The following is a 16,483-nucleotide window of genomic DNA, read 5'->3' on the forward strand; positions in this document are numbered from 1 at the left end:
TCTAAAGTACTCGTACTCATTAAAAGTCCCCCGATACATGGAATCGATACCACGGTCTGAGAAATGTCTATGTTTGAGCGGCGTGTAAGGGGTTAATGCCTCGTGTTGTCCAAAGAGGCAGAGTTTACAACAAATTGGAAAACTAGTCCTTTGTTTTTTTGTTAAATTATATGACTTAAGCTGTTACCTGTAAATTTAAATCATGTTTTTTTATTAAGTACTCGGTATCGGCAAGTACTCGTACTCCAAAAAAGTGGTATCGGTGCATCCCTAATATATACATGCATGTGTGTGCATTTATCTATACCAAGTTATTATACACAGTTTACACACATATAAACAAAAACTTTTATTCTCTTATAGATTAATCGCGATTAATCGTAATGCATCCCTAAGCTGTATGATACAATGTTTGGGTACAAGTGGATTACAGTGCACAAGGAGAAATGTCTCCTAACACAAAAAACATACATGCAAACATATAGCCAAAAATACACTGACTTGGCAGGCATATTAATTCATCTGCTAAAGACTGTGTTTCAACTTCATTCCATATAATAACACAGTAGGAGCAGCTTGCTAACATAAATGCCACTTTGTTTCATTGAAGTAAACAGACAGGCACTAAGATTCATTCAACCGGAGTATAGGATGCCATCGGACATGCTGTGAGTGGCATGACCGCACAAAAGACTGAAAGGGATGCATACACCGGCACATAAATACAGCATGTGTAGGCATCACAATAAGATGAATCTACTGTGTCGTGGAATGCATTTAGTGTCTGACAGATTATGATTAATACGACATGCAACCAAGAATCTGCATAGTCTATTTCGATCATGTGAACCTTGCCATTTAAGGCCTCAGTGTCGCGGGGGGCATTAACAGGGCGGGCGGCGCAGCACGGGCGCGTGAACTCGGCTCTGCAATTAAACTATCTGTTGTTCGAAGGCAGCAGGCGGCTGGAGTATTCACTTCCAAGTTTAAAACCTGTTCAACCTCTGTCTTTCTTCGCACATCACGCCTAAGAAAAAGAGCGAGCAAAAAATAATCGTTCCCGTTTGTTTACCCGCCATAAAAGTCAAAGGAAAGGTTTATGGCCGACAGATGCTGAAGCTCGCCTGTATTTTTCCTATTCTCCGGACATAAGAGTTCCTTAGCTGTGGATGACCTAGGGTTAACCCTCCTCCTGCGTTTCCATGGCAACAGAGGGTCGGGAAAAAGAGGGGAAGTCAGACAGAAGAGAGTTATGTCCCGACACACGGCAGGATGAAGCGAACAGCAGGCCGCGTTAAAGACCACCGTACGTCCACATTCCTGTTCTCCTCAGACCCCAGTGTCTTCTCGACTTAAACTGACAACGATACACTCATTTTAAAGAAGGCCCACCTCTCAGTTGGGTCAGAAATATGAACTGTATTTACAAAACACACGAATTAAAACAGGAAAAGGAACAAACTTGAAAACATTAAAATGAGACGCTGCCCTCAAATATACAGTTTACATTGACGCCCAGTTGCAAGGATACAAATAACAGGATGCATTTCCTTAATTGAGATTTAATTTATACATCATCCGTAAGTTGAATAAATACGCTTCCCATTGATGTATGGTTTATTGTGATAGGACAATATTGGGTCGAGTATTTGGAAATCTGGAAACTACCGGTGCAAAAAATCTAAATATTGTGAAAATCTCTTTAAAGTTGTTCAAATGTAGTCCTTAGCAACACACATTACTAATGATAAATGTTTTTTTTTTTTTTTTTACAAAATATCTTCATGGAACATGATCTTTACTTAATATCCTAATGATTTTGGGCATAAAAATTTATCATTTTGACCCATACAATGTATTGTTGGCTATTGCTACAAATATACCCATGCTACTTATGACTGGTCCAGGGTCACATATAATAAGAACACACTTCCAAATTCAACTTACCTGGAATCTTTTCCCAGGTTTGCCGGATACAGTAAAGTTTGACTCCCATCCATTTCCACAACGCATCTTGTGTTCAGATCCTTTTCTGGTGAGGAAAAAATACATTGGGATAGATAAGAGACCAAATATATGCAATTGAACTCAAATGATTTCTCTTGTCAGCATACAGCGTATGTTTTGTCACTAATATGTTTGTCCCATTTCAATCACTTAAACGGCTCCAACAAGCTCGTTTTTGACCTATTGAGGTTCCATTATAGAGAAGAAAAGGGTGAAATCAATAACAGCGGATTATTTTCACAGCATGAACCATCGTTCTAACATCCATTACTACACCCACCAATATGGCAAGCATTTCAGCCCAAACTAGTGTTTTCAAAACCCATGGACTCGGATGGGATATTAAAAGGCATTTCAGGACAATCAATCTGTAATCGAATTATAATCTCTCCAGACAGGCTGCTAACCACATTAGCAAAAATCTGTTCAACTAAGGCTTGGATTCAAGCTTGGCCTACACACTAGATCCCATATGGGAATCTATTTAATAGCGCTATTCATCAAAGCATCTGCTATCTGACAAACCAGATCCAAATCTAGACTTCTGAATCTTATCAAATTGCTTACATATCTTATATTTGAATACCGCTGTGAAAGTGCACAAAATTTAGATTAATCACTTTTAGGGTGATTCTTTTTAATAGTTATACCTTAACTGGGTACTTGACCCATTGTTTGCTTGTTGATGCTTATATGAGGCTGTTTACACTTGGCATTAACATGCGTTTTCGTCAATCGGATCACAAGTGGACAACGTTAATGCCAGGTGTAAACGGTGTTCAAAACTTTTTGAACGCGTCCACTTTCGACCACTTTCAACCACATCCAGAGGTAGTCGAAACCACTTTCGATCGGATCGCTTTGGAGTTGCGGAACGCATATGTGGTTGAATGTGTTCGAACAGCCACACGCGACCGCCTTCTCTCCGCCCATTTATCTAATCTGAGGTATTACAGTTTTTCTCCATTGGTTTGGCTCATTTCTTGAAACAGAAATTACATTCTCAAAACTCTAAGATAATTTGGCAAAACATTCTTACAGTTCAGCTCAACACTATAGCTTACTTGCAAAAGCTCATATATTTCCCAAAACTGTTCACTCATGCTTCAAAACGAAATCCCTTTTCAATATAAAGCGTAAGTGCCACAAAAATGGCAAATATCCTTCTCAACTGCTTTGGCTCATTTCTTGAAACAGACGGACGTTCTCAACACTCTTGGTGCTTTTGTCAAAATAAAGTGGATGGTTCGGCACAACACCATGGTTCACCTGCAAAAGCTCATACCTCTCCCAAAATAGTTCACTCATGTGTCAAAACTAAATATCCTTCTCATTTTAACAGTCAGTGCCCCCAAAATGCATCGTCCCTTTGGCATTGTGTAAGCACTGCAAGTCGAAATGTTTAGATGTTTTGTCACTATGGCAGGGGACCATTGAAATATCTCTTATGTCCACCTTTCAGTCTTAGCCCTTTATTGACAATGGTTACTGTACTGTTTTTTGTCTAGCTTACAGAATACAATTGTGTATAAAACTGAAAAAAAAAAGGATTTTAGGGTAAGAGTAGCCTCCAAGGTTTGACACCACACATTTCACTCACACTGCCAAGGAAATTGTAACGACTTTTATTCACACACAAAGTAACTTCCATACACCAGACCAAAATAAAATATATAAAGCATAATCTACTCTAATATAAACACAAAAAACTATGAAAATTATATGCAGCCTGCTGTAAATAATGCGGGAGTTTCAGAACTAACATTTCTTCACTGGTCGCTGTCCTCACCCTTCCTCTCCTGGCCACCATCCTCACCCTCCTGACCATCCACACACTGCTGTCTGTCTGGCCACAGATTCTCATCTACATCACAGTGTATTATTCTCCCTTGCGATGCAACGAGGGAACAAAACGGCGTGCCTGTCGCAACCATCCCCTACACTGATCTCCTGTAATATCCTAACACGCAGCGTTCATCATGGAGCAGGGACCTTTGATTTTGAGCCCTATGCTCATATATCTCCACCTCCTAGAGGAGAAAAACTCAATAGGATTGAGGAAAGGAGAGTAAGGTGGTAGGAACACCATGACCATCCTTGGATGAGTAGTGAACCAGTCCCTGATTAGCAGGCCACTGTAGAAATTCACATTGTCCCATACAATGACATATTGTGGTAGGTGAGGCCCGACGAGACCTTTCTCATTTTGAGGGATCAAATCAAAATGAAGGCAGTCCAAGAAGATAAGGAGCATCTGTGTATAGTATGGGCCAAGACTGGGGATGTGAGTGGCCACACCATTCTCAGATATGGCATCAAACATAGTAATATTGCCCCCTCACTGGCCTCGGACATCCACCGTGGCCCGGTGGGCAATAATTTTATGGCCACGTCTTCGGCCCTTGGCCAGGTTGAAGCCAGCTTCATCCACAAACACGGGGATGTGAGGGGCCTCGTTTCCTTCAAATGCCATTATTCTCTACAAAAGCGTAAACTCCTACTTTGTTAGTCAAGTTTTAGTTTTACCTGACTGTCAATTGCTGTAATAAATTTATCAAATGTTCAAAGCATTCATATATGTTATTCATGGTATTATGTTCTTGACTAATTTTGCCAGTTGAACAGACTATTGTGCATGTGATGACTTATACAATGAAATGACGCTGACACATTTTGGATTGAACAACCATTAGACTGAGAATCAACCAATCAGTTTAGATCAACAAGATCTATTCACTTGGAAATTGTGCTAAATGTAGGCTACCTGTACTTAATCAGTTGCAAAGATGTACTGAGCTATTGAGACATGTACTTAGATATTTGCAATTTGATGAAATGAATGAGAAATTCAATTCTGTTGTGAACACTTGCCAAGTGGTTTGGAGGTTTGTCCATGTTGTTTTGAGAATGTAATTTCGGTTTCAAGAAATGAGCCAAACCAATGGAGAAAAACTGTAAACACAAGTTTTACAACTTTTTTTGACTTCTGGCATGAACATACAGTGAACAGCGCTATTTTTAGCCTTTCATTGATAAAACTACTGCGGGTGTTCTCCGTAGTTTCGTTTTGAAAGCGTGAAAGTTGCGCGATCCTATTTCATCAATTGCCCTGAAAATTCAGAGAAAGCTCCAACATATAAACGTACAAAACACTGTGCAGAATGTATACTTGCTAAACAAGCAGCGGACTCCGACATAATATTAGTTTGCGTCCATATAAACTCATAATTACTCCAGCTCACGTTTGAATGACAGCAGAGAGACTCGCCCACCGTCTCACGGACCGTCCCCTCACAGTATTCAGGACAGAAGCGGTCGAAAGTGAAAAAAGAGACGGATTTAAATACCAGGTGTAAACGTAATGTCTCTCTCTCGTCCACTTGTGATCCGATCGATGAAAACACATCTTAATACCAAGTGTAAACAGCCCCTATATTAGTTCCATGATGTAATTATTTATTTTTTGGATCATAGGAGTTTGGTTTCTGTAAAAAAAATAAAAAAAAATAAAAATCACTGATTCAGCATAATTTTTAACACTCTGGGTGTGGCTTAATTACGCTGTTCATTTAACACTGGATGTTTTGCTGTGAATTCAATTTATTACAAAACCGCATTCTAACTGGCAACACTTTCATTTTTATGCACAATATGCAACACTACTGCCGTGTATGTTGCAGATGACATTGTGAAACTGCTAAACAGATGGATCAGCTCAAGTCTTGGCCTGGGTAAAGCCGTCAGCCTGATAGCAGCAGGAAAGACCGGCAAAAACATTCCTTCAAACACTGTGTAAGCAGCAGCCTGTTACGAAGGGGCTTTCCTTTGCAACCAAACAAGGATTTGAAACAATTTCACTTATAGTTTCGTGGTCCACGTTGGCTGAAATCCTATGATGATATGATGACAAACACAAGACACTCCTAATACACTCCCAAATACGACAGCAGGCAAAGGCATGTCTGAAACCACCAACACCATCCTGCTGGAAAAAAGAGGGAAGTAGACAGCAGCTGACTCAGAAATCCTTGGAAAGGATGCATTCTGTAGCCACACTAGCTGTGACAACTTCCTGTTCGAACAGGAAACAACTGGTTTCCTCTTACCATTGGTGGCAGTAGTCCAATATGAAAGCCGGGTTGGATTTATAAAAGTGGTGGTAACCACAACTAGCCATTCGCAAATCAGAGTTTCCTACATGATGTCACTATAGTGACAAAGATAAGCCATGTCAAAGAGTACACAGTGACATACTGGAAAGACTGAGAAAATCACAACACCACAAAGTGATCACTTAGGATCCAGAATAAGGCAGCAACAATGCCCCCGGATCATTTCTAGAAGATTTTTGGTTCAAACATGTAACACTACCAACAACGCATGGTTCAATGGTTACATGCACCAAATACATTACGTATGCCATGCAAGATTATGCAATATGTGTACTCATGTTGGTCACTGGTAAATGAATAACTAGGCAATTTATCCGAGTTAATCCTTTATCTATAGTTTACCAATATGGCATTGTGCACCCATATTTACATAGTTTTGAGAATGCATATGAACATTTTGTTACAAGAACCCAAACTCATTTGGCCATGGGAATATGGTCTGTTATGCAACGTGGGCAAATAGTTCATTCAGACTCCCTTCCTGCCTTTGTCCAAAATAGAGAGAAAAAGAGGGAGAGAAAGAGAGCGAGAGAGAGAACAACAGAAACCTAAGTGACATTTAGAGTCATGCACTAACTACAATAAAAGTCATGCATGTCTTATGACAGAAATAATGGATGTGTCCAAAACTAAAATCTTTAGATTCGGGAATACTACAACGAAGCAGGTTAAATTTATATTATTTAATCAAAAAAATAAATGTTTTAAAGGCTCTTGCAAATGCTGAAAGCTCCAACTGTGCTCAACACTGAGTCTTGTGACTGAATGTTACTCTTCAGTCGGGCACGTGACCGCATGGCTACAATGTAGCGAATACTTCACGCTTCAGTGGCTTTAACAAGACACATGTTCTCCCACGGCAAGATCTGCTTTAATGTCATACATTCACGTGAGGGATCATGCAAATATGTCATTTTAAATATAAAAAAATTATACACTGTTTATCCCTTCTAGGCTCTCATCCAGATAGAGATTCCTACATCCTTTATGCAGTATACAGCATTCCCACAGTCAAAGAAAACATGAAAGCATGATTATTGTGGTTTCAACAATTGGAAAAAAAATGTAATATTAAACAGCCACAGAAATATTTACAGTCAATATAAATATATTTTTGTTTAGTGTTAGCTCCAAGACCTTTCATAATAAATGTGTCTATGTGGGTGAAATCTCACTTTCAAGTTTCTAAAAAGATTGATAGATTTAAACATTACTTTCAATTAGGGTTGCAAAGGGGGGACGTTTCCGGTAAATTTCTGGAAACTTTCCATGGGAACTTAATCTGGGGAATTTTGGAAATATTCCAAATTGGAAACTAAACAGGAATTTATGGGAATTATTTGGAAATTAAGGGCAATTTATATAACTATATCATATACAAACATAAATAAACATTTTGTTTGGTCATAAGCAAATATGCATGCAAGGTAATTAACGGGAATTTATGGGAATTATTTGGAAATTTAGGGCAATTTACATAACTATATCATATACAAACATAAATAAATTTTTTGTTTGGTCATAAGCAAATATGCATGCAAGGTATTTAATGGGAATTATTTGGAAATTTAGGGCAATTTATATAACTATAACATATAGACGGTTTCATCGGACGCACGCGATAGACGTCTGGATCCGAACTTTACTTCCGGTTTCGTTTTTTTAATGGTCTGACTAGTTGCTAAACTGATCTCTTGAACAAATGCCTCGTCGAAAATAACAAATGTTTTGGTTTCCTAGGTAATCTATGTGTTGTTTTTTTGCTTGTTATATAAATAAACTACATTTAAAGTACTTTGTTGTTATTTATTATTAGCGGAATTTACCGGAAGTTACGTGCAGACCGCGACAGCCGCTTGTTTATGTTGTTACTGCTGAAACCGTCTATACAAACATAAATAAACATTTTGTTTGGTCATAAGAAAATATGCATGCAAGCTAATTAACAAGAATTTATGGGAATTATTTGGAAATTTAGGGCAATTTATATAACTATAAAACTATATCATATACAAACATAAATACATTTTTGTTTAGTCATAAGCAAACATGCATGCAAGGTAATTAACGGAAATTTAAGGGAATTATTTGGAAATTTAGGGCAATTTATATAACTATAACATATACAAACATAAATAAACATTTTGTTTGGTCATAAGCAAATTTGCATGCAAGGTAATTAACAAGAATTTATCGGAATCATTTGGAAATTTATGGCAGTTTATATCACTATATTATATAAACATAAATAAACATTTTGTTTGGTCATAAGCAAATATGCATGCAAGGTAATTAACAAGAATTTATGGGAATCATTTGGAAATTTATGGCAGTTTATATCACTATATTATATACAAACATAAATAAACATTTTGTTTGGTCATAAGCAAATATGCATGCAAGGTAATAAAAATTTTAATGAATCCTGACACTTCACTCATCAAGCCGTGGATTTATTTTACAAAAAATACTTAATAAAGCATTCTAACGTGAATCAGATAAATGCAAGCTTGATAAGCACGAGACTTCTTTTAAAAAAAATTAAAAATAATAATGTGTCCAAACTTTTGGGTAGTTTTGGGGTACTTTTTTAATTATCTCGCCTAAATGTTTTCCCAGTCACTGTATTTGTCTTATAAAATGGTATAAGGCTGTTGCACACTAGCTTACACACAACACAAGAACGTTTTAAACTAATTCATGTAATTTACATGAATACAGGCAAAGATGTACATTTTTACATTATTTTGTCTGCAGGATTCAAAAAATTATTTGCGCATGTTATGGAAAAAGGCAAGTACACGCAGGGGGTGTGGCCTAAATGCCCCCTCCAGTGTGTATGTGACTGAAGAATGTGCATGGTAGAAATTCAACCGAAATTGCACAAAATCTTGCTTTTTTAAAAAAAAATTATACTGGAAGATTTTATAGGCTGTTATAGGCAATGCTGCATTTTTTCTAATTCCCAGTTCATTCCTATCAATACCCATATATTCTTGTTAAATACCATATATTTTCGTTAATTCCCATGGAAAGTTTCCAGAATTTTGCAACCCTACTTTTAATCAGAAATGAATAGATATACACAACAGTAGTATACAGTAGTCATACAGTAGGGCACTGGCCTACTTGACATTCAAGGTGGGATGTCCTGGTAAACAGTATTTTTTTGGAGCTTTAATGAAAGCCATATTAATGACCACTTCTTAAAAATCTCTCTGACTACCTTGACAGCAATATTGGTGATTTCTCAGTGGTCTTGGTAGGTAGCGTCCTTTGTTTTGACATAAAGCCCATACTGTATTTGCACTGTGGGTGACATATCTTTCAACTCACCTCTCCGGTTCATAGGTCGGACTCGTACAGCCACCTTCACGTTCGAGCCGCTTAAATTAGCGTCACCCATGATGTATGTCCGTATATCCACAAAAAGCTGTGTTATGAGGTTTGAAGTTCATCAAATAAAATTCATCTAGATATGCCTTTCGACTTAATTCCGGATACTTCGTGCAATCTGAAGCGTGTCGAGTCCAAAATGCACAGCATCATTCTCCTCACATAGTTTTTCTACGCTTTGAACGGCAAAGATAAGACATTTTCGCCTAAATAATGTTAAAAAAAAAATGTTTGGTGCGAAGTCTTGACGGCTGAAGAACAGTTTTGAGTCTAAAAAGAGCTGAAACCCTTTAGGATTCTGGTCACATTCACACTGGGTCAAACTGCAAATGTCAAGACTTTTGTCCGGCAGGAAACCAAGTAACTAATAAGTGAGCAGCAGGGTTTAAATAATTCATGCCAGGCTGTGACAGTCTAACTATTACATTTGGAATGGAAACAAGAGTTTTGCAGTGTTTGGACCAGAATTAGCAAACCAGGGAAAGTCTAAAGAATTGAATGCTTGTTTAAAAATCCTCACTAGATGACTGCACGAGACGCAAGTCTGTTGTTTAGTGTTAAACCATTATATCAAACAATTATAATTAATAAGACAATGCTTGCGACTCACATTAAGGTTAGGCTAACCTTAAACTACTCTCAGATGCTAATCTGTCAATGCAGCACTTTAACATGCACGAAATGGCAAACAAATCAGGTCAAGAAAGATAAAAGCATGGGTTTAAATGTGAACGACCTTAAAAATAATTTTAAATGCTGTAATACAAATAGGCCAATTATTTCCGAAATCTGATCCTCGGTTGTTGATGCCACAAAATCTGGTCAGTGTTCAATTTTGGTTTCTTTTCAGGCTGGGTCCAACTTCACGGGCTGATTAAAACAATGGTGCTGTTACATTCCTGTCCAGTTTGGCAAATCTTCGGGACTATCATCCAGCGTCACATAGATAAAACAAGCGTCCTTTAAAGCATTAATCAGTCCAAAAAAATTAAAAATCAACCGCTTTAGGGAGTCCAATGTGGCTGTTACGGTCGTAATAATCAGCCGCTTTATTTCATGACTGTGAGCGCTGGGAAGCCAGCGATGTTACGGAGCTCAAATACGCCCAGCGGAAGTTGGGATTTCAAAGTAAAAGTCGCCAATAAACACAATATACAACTTATTAGGACAGACTTTTTTTCAAAAAATATTAAGCAATTACGCATCATAATTTTTTATTATTGTTGTTGTTGTAAGAAGTATTATCATCATCATAGGTAGAAATATTATAAAATATATTATTTTAGCTTAAAAAAAAATGTCAGTCAAAGTACCGTCTGCTGCAGTCATATCTGAACTTAGGTGCAGCATTTTATATAATAAAAGTTCATGGATTGTGGTGATCGGGATGTTCCCATTTTTGTTTTGTTTTTTGCCTTTTTATATCAAGTATGTATTGTTGGATATGCAATCACTTTAAATATGTCTTCCACTGGTAAAGCAGCTAACTACACCATGTGGTGACTGACGTTGATTTAAAATTGTATTTACTCGTGATGTGGCGACACCTGCTGGTTACATTTAAAATGCGCATTGGTCATGTATTGTGTACAGTGTATAATTTCATAGTTTTTAATACACACAGTTGTTTGAGAAAACTGAATATTTTTTTTTAAATCATGTACAGAGACTGCTCGGTCGAATTTTCATGGATAGACATAGTAGATTTAAACTATTATACCTTTATTTTTTTTAAATGCCACCTAAAATCTATTTTATTCAAAACGATTTATTCTATATTGTTCTGTTTTGCTCTAAAACCTTTAAACCAATATCTCATCGTTCACCAACTGCTCTGAAAGTGTTTTTAGCGATGTAATTCCCATCTATCGTTGTCCTTGTACTTTTAACAGACTGTCTCTGTTAGCTGTTTTATCCCGCTAGAGGGCACTAGATTCTCAAAGAAAGCACAGCTTATTTTAAGACCTAAATCATACCTTAAAATAATAAATGTATTTATTTATTTGAAAAATATATGATATTAGTCTGTGGATACAAGGCAAAATTATTGCATTATGTGCTTAGATACAGTGTGAAAGTGCAAAAAGTGCAAAAACTTTTGATCAAGACTTGTCATTAAACTGTCTTAAGCTGACTCACCGTGCCTGTCCAGTTACACCCACTGCACTTACATGAATAACTTGTCCATAACTGAAATGTCATGGTCCACCCTATGCTAGCATGTTACTAAAGGTAAAACAATTATGAATGGCTGTACATTACAGTCACAGTACTTTAGGGAAAGTTTTCAAAGTGAAAATCGGAATACTGTACTGTATATAGCTAACAGGTACACTGCCATTCAAAAGTGTCTCTTTTGACCTCACATAAGTATCTGAGACTTGTTTTGTAAACAAAACTATAAATGTGCAAAGAAAACTACATTTATATTTAATGAAAATGTTTTTGAAATTGTTTACTTTGACTCTATAATAAAGAAAAAGCAGCCAATAAGATACCAGCAGTGATAGAAACTTCTTCAAAACAGTCCCAAGCCAACACACAATAAATGTAGCAATCTATGTTAATAAAGGCGGCGTTGATACAATTACATTCTTTCTGAATTGTATCATTTATTTTGAGTTGCAGCAAGTGTGCAATTATTGTCAAGGAGTCTATTAAAGTCTAAATTAGATGAAAGTTGCTTATTGAAGAAATGACATCTCTTAGTCACGAAGCAAGCAAAATTCCACAGTGAGACTGAATCCTCATAGTTTTTTTTTCTTTTTAGAATATTGGACTTAATCATTTTAGTCTGGGTGCATGCAGTGCACTTTGAAGCTTGGTAATTTAGAGTAAATGTTAGAGCGTGAGGGGTCTGACGGGGTCTGAGAGAACCCCCTGTGATCTGTGTGGCTACAAGAGGAGGGGCTTTCCAGGGGAAAGGGCATTTGCTTTGAATCTAACCACGCGGGCAGCCTCCACCCTACTGTTATGCTTTCGCCTCATATCAGACCTGAAGACACTATTAGATGAAGTTCAGCAAGTCTCATCCACTTAAGAGCATTAATAATACGCTCTATCTATCTATCTATCTATCTATCTATCTATCTATCTATCTATCTATCTATCTATCTATCTATCTATCTATCTATCTATCTATCTATCTATCTATCTATCTATCTATCTATCTCTTTTAGAACCTTAATATTTATGAGTGTTGATGACTCAAAAAAATGATTGGAAGTGTTTTTGTATAAATAAGTGAAGCTTCACCATTTCGCAAGTATTTAGTAAAGCTTACTGGTAAAATCTTCTTTAGTATTAGAGATTTGAATAAACGTTAACATCCAAATCTACTGTTTATGTGATATTGCTGATATTATAAATATTGTTGCAGAAAAAAATGGCCAAAATACACTCACCTAAAGGATTATTAGGAACACCATTCTAATACTGTGTTTGACCCCCTTTCACCTTCAGAACTGCCTTCATTCTACATGGAATTGATTCAACAAGGTGCTGAAAGCATTCTTTAGAAATGTTGGACCATATTTATAGGATAGCATCTTGCAGTTGATGGAGATTTTATTGATTTGCATCAAGGTGCTCTATCGTGTTAAGATCTGGTGACTGTGGGGGCCATTTTAGTACAGTGAACTCATTGTCATGTTCAAGAAACCAATTTGAAATGATTCGAGCTTTGTGACACAGTGCATTATCCTGCTGGAAGTAGCCATCAGAGGATGGGTACCTGGTGGTCATAAAGGGATGGACATGGTCAGAAACAATGCTCAGGTAGGCTGTGGCATTTAAATGATGCCAAATTGTCACTAAGGGGCCTTAAGTGTGGCAAGAAAACATCCCCCACACCATTACACCATCACCACCAGCCTGCACAGTGGTAACAAGGCATGATGGATCCATGTTCTTATTCTGTTTACGCCAAATTCTGACTCTACCATCTGAATGTCTCAACAGAAATTGAGACTCATCAGACCAGGCAACATTTTTCCAGTCTTCAACTGTCCAATATTGGTGAGCTTGTGCAAATTGTAGCATCTTTTTCCTATTTGTAGTGGAGATGAGTGGTATCCGGTGGGGTCTTCTGCTGTTGTAGCCCATCCGCCTCAGGTTGTGCGCGTTGTGGCTTCACAAATGCTTTGCTGCATACCTCGTTTGTAACGAGTGGTTATTTCAGTCAAAGTTGCTCTTCTATCAGCTTGAATCAGTCGGCCCATTCTCCTCTGACCTCTAGCATCAACAAAGCATTTTGGTCCACAAAAGAAATAAACATTTAAAATATATCAGTCTGTGTATAATGAATGAATATAATATACAAGTTTCACTTTTTGAATGAAATTAGTGAAATAAATCAACTTTTTGAAGATATTCTAATTATATGACAGCACCTGTAGATCTTGTTTTTTAATTCATTGGTCATTGTTATAGATTGACTTATCATCTTGATTACAATCTTGAAACTGTCAACAACAAACATTTGCTAACATCCACTATGGAAACTATGATAGTGTTTCTATACCTTAAGGTAATGTATCTTTATTATGAAGGACGATACGGAACGGTATTCTGTGTAGGTGGTGCTCTTCTGGATTACTGGACCAAATGCGACTTATGGTGGCAGTTCGTTAAGATGACACGATTAGGATAATTGTTCCGGCAGCTAATCAAATGCAAGCGTGGCAGGCAGGGGGGGTTCGATTTCAGAGGCGACACTTATCTTTACAGTGAGGGTTCAAAGGGGGTAGGTGCCATGGGTAATCAATTTACTGTTCCCTAGGCTCTGCTAAGTGCTGTCTTTTGAGTGGTCCTGCTCTCAGCATGATAGTGAAGAAAAGATCAAAACCAGAACAAGTGACAACCAGAGCTCTCACCGGAAATAGTGCCAATTTAAAGCATAGTTACACACTAATCACATTTCTGTGGTTCTCCACATACTTTGAACTTTATTGAGGATGCTTTTCCAGCATTTAGAGTTTATTGCACCATGCAAATACTTATGGGAAATGAAGAAAACATTACTGAATAAAAATATTTGGGCATCATGTTTTTAAATGCAAACACTGTATGATTCACAATTTAAACTTAAGGAGGATAAATCAGGGGGAAATTGTGGAAATACCCATCTGCAGTTTTCAAGAACCCAAAATTAAATGTGGTTTCATGCCCTCCTCACACTAGAGAAACTGCAGAGAGAGCTATGCTGGTCCGAGTGCTGGATGACTCACACTGTGCAGAGAAGGATTAGTTGATTTGAAATGGGTTTCTGGATAATCAGACTAACTAACTTCTCTCATCCAGCACATGCTAGTTTCACTTCTCAGTGTTGTCTTTCATGAAGTATGTTCCATTAAGTAAGTGTCCTTAAAAAAAACAAAACAAAAGACATAACTGGTTGGAGAGGAGCAATTTTGAATACTAATATTTAGCCTGTGACTCTCTTAAAATGAAAGTCCTTAAACGGTAGAAGAACCATTTTAGGTTTCTTAAATCTTTATAATCTGAAGAACCTTTATCACGGTTCTTCAGATGTTAAAGGTTCTTTATGGAACCATTCAGCCAAAAATGGTTCTTCTGCAATACCTTTATTTAGCCTAGTTAAAGGGATAGTTCACCCAAAAATGAAAATTCCCTCATATTGTTATAGACTTGTATAAATTTCTTTGTTCTGCTGAACACAAAGAAAGATATTTTGGGCAATGTTTGGAAACAAAGAGTTTATGAGCACCGTTAAACTCCAACATATTTGTTTTTCCTACAATGGAGATCAATGGTGCTTCTGTTTTCTGCTTGCTTACAAATATATTCCTTTGTGTTCAAGAAATTGATATACTGTAGGTTTGGAAACACTTGAGGGTGAGTAAATTATGACAGAATTTTCATTTTTGGGTAAACAACACCTACACTGTCAAAAATAAAGGTTTAGAGCTGTCACTGGGGCAGTACCCTTTAAAAAAGGTCCTAATATGTACCATTTAGGTACAAATATGTATCTTTGAACTGCCAATATGTACCTTTGAAGTACTAATATGCACTTTTTGTGTACAAAGATCTGTTACTGTCCCAGTGACAAATTTTGTACCTTTATTTCTGAGAGTGCGGTGACCGGAGGTCGTATTTGTCGACCACATACGTCATACGCAACCTTTACATTTCAAGGTAAGAATGAAACTACAATGATTGTTTATGTTTTTAACTGAGATTTGAGAACCTTGATGACGTACAGTATGCGGAACTTCCGGAAGATGCACCCGAAATCCTGGCCAGGACTCAACTTGGAAAAATGGCACGTATGGTCAACCCAACTGTTTATTTAAGAAGCTATCACTTAAGCTGTCCAGAAATGTTAGCATTTTACTATAAAATCGAATTAAATACATTTTGTTTAGCATTAAGACAATATATGGTGCTGCTTTAGGATTCATTTACATAGATTAAAATCATCTATTGGATAAAAGCTTAATTTAAACTTTTTGATCCACTACAGAATAAAGTTTACATAGAAAACATTTGCTGCATTTGTGCATTTCTATTCTCTCTACTACAGTATGTCAATGGTTCAGGTGTATCATTGTTGAGTTTTTACAGCCATTTCTAATTCAAGTCATTTGGCAGAATATGGTCTCACATTACGCAGGGCCCTGCCATGCCAAATGAACTGAGCGTGTTTATGAGGAGAGGCCATTGTCTATGAAGAAGAGCCTCATCTGGGCCTTTGCAATACAGAAATTAGATTGTGGGTGAGTAAGCTCTACTAAAACCAGTAAGAGGTTCTCTGAGTCTCTTCACAATCTGGGGTTAGGTTATGGTTTCACATCCGGGTTATTATATTTGGGATATTGTCAAATCTTAAGTCAGTAAAAAGTTTCATCATTTCAATTTCTAAATTAAGAACATATAAAAATTGT

At 37.1% G+C, this 16,483-nt stretch overlaps 1 protein-coding gene across 4 annotated transcripts in view; it reads right to left on the bottom strand.

Annotated features, from left to right (window-relative positions):
• Positions 1 to 10,651, bottom strand: part of kif13ba (kinesin family member 13Ba) — a 59,326-nt gene extending 48,675 nt beyond the window's left edge. For all 4 annotated transcript variants that reach the window (XM_065252309.2, XM_065252300.2, XM_065252317.2 and 1 more), the window contains exons 1-2: positions 9,516 to 10,651; positions 1,948 to 2,032 (exon numbers count right to left, since the gene is read on the bottom strand). In XM_065252309.2, the coding sequence (XP_065108381.1) occupies positions 1,948 to 2,032; positions 9,516 to 9,585 (155 nt within the window). In that variant the 5' untranslated portion in view covers positions 9,586 to 10,651. The remainder of the gene's footprint in view (positions 1 to 1,947; positions 2,033 to 9,515) is intronic.
• Positions 10,652 to 16,483: the final 5,832 nt, after the last annotated feature.

This window comes from Paramisgurnus dabryanus, chromosome 17, assembly GCF_030506205.2.
Source record: "Paramisgurnus dabryanus chromosome 17, PD_genome_1.1, whole genome shotgun sequence".
In the NCBI taxonomy this organism is placed as follows: domain Eukaryota; kingdom Metazoa; phylum Chordata; class Actinopteri; order Cypriniformes; family Cobitidae; genus Paramisgurnus; species Paramisgurnus dabryanus.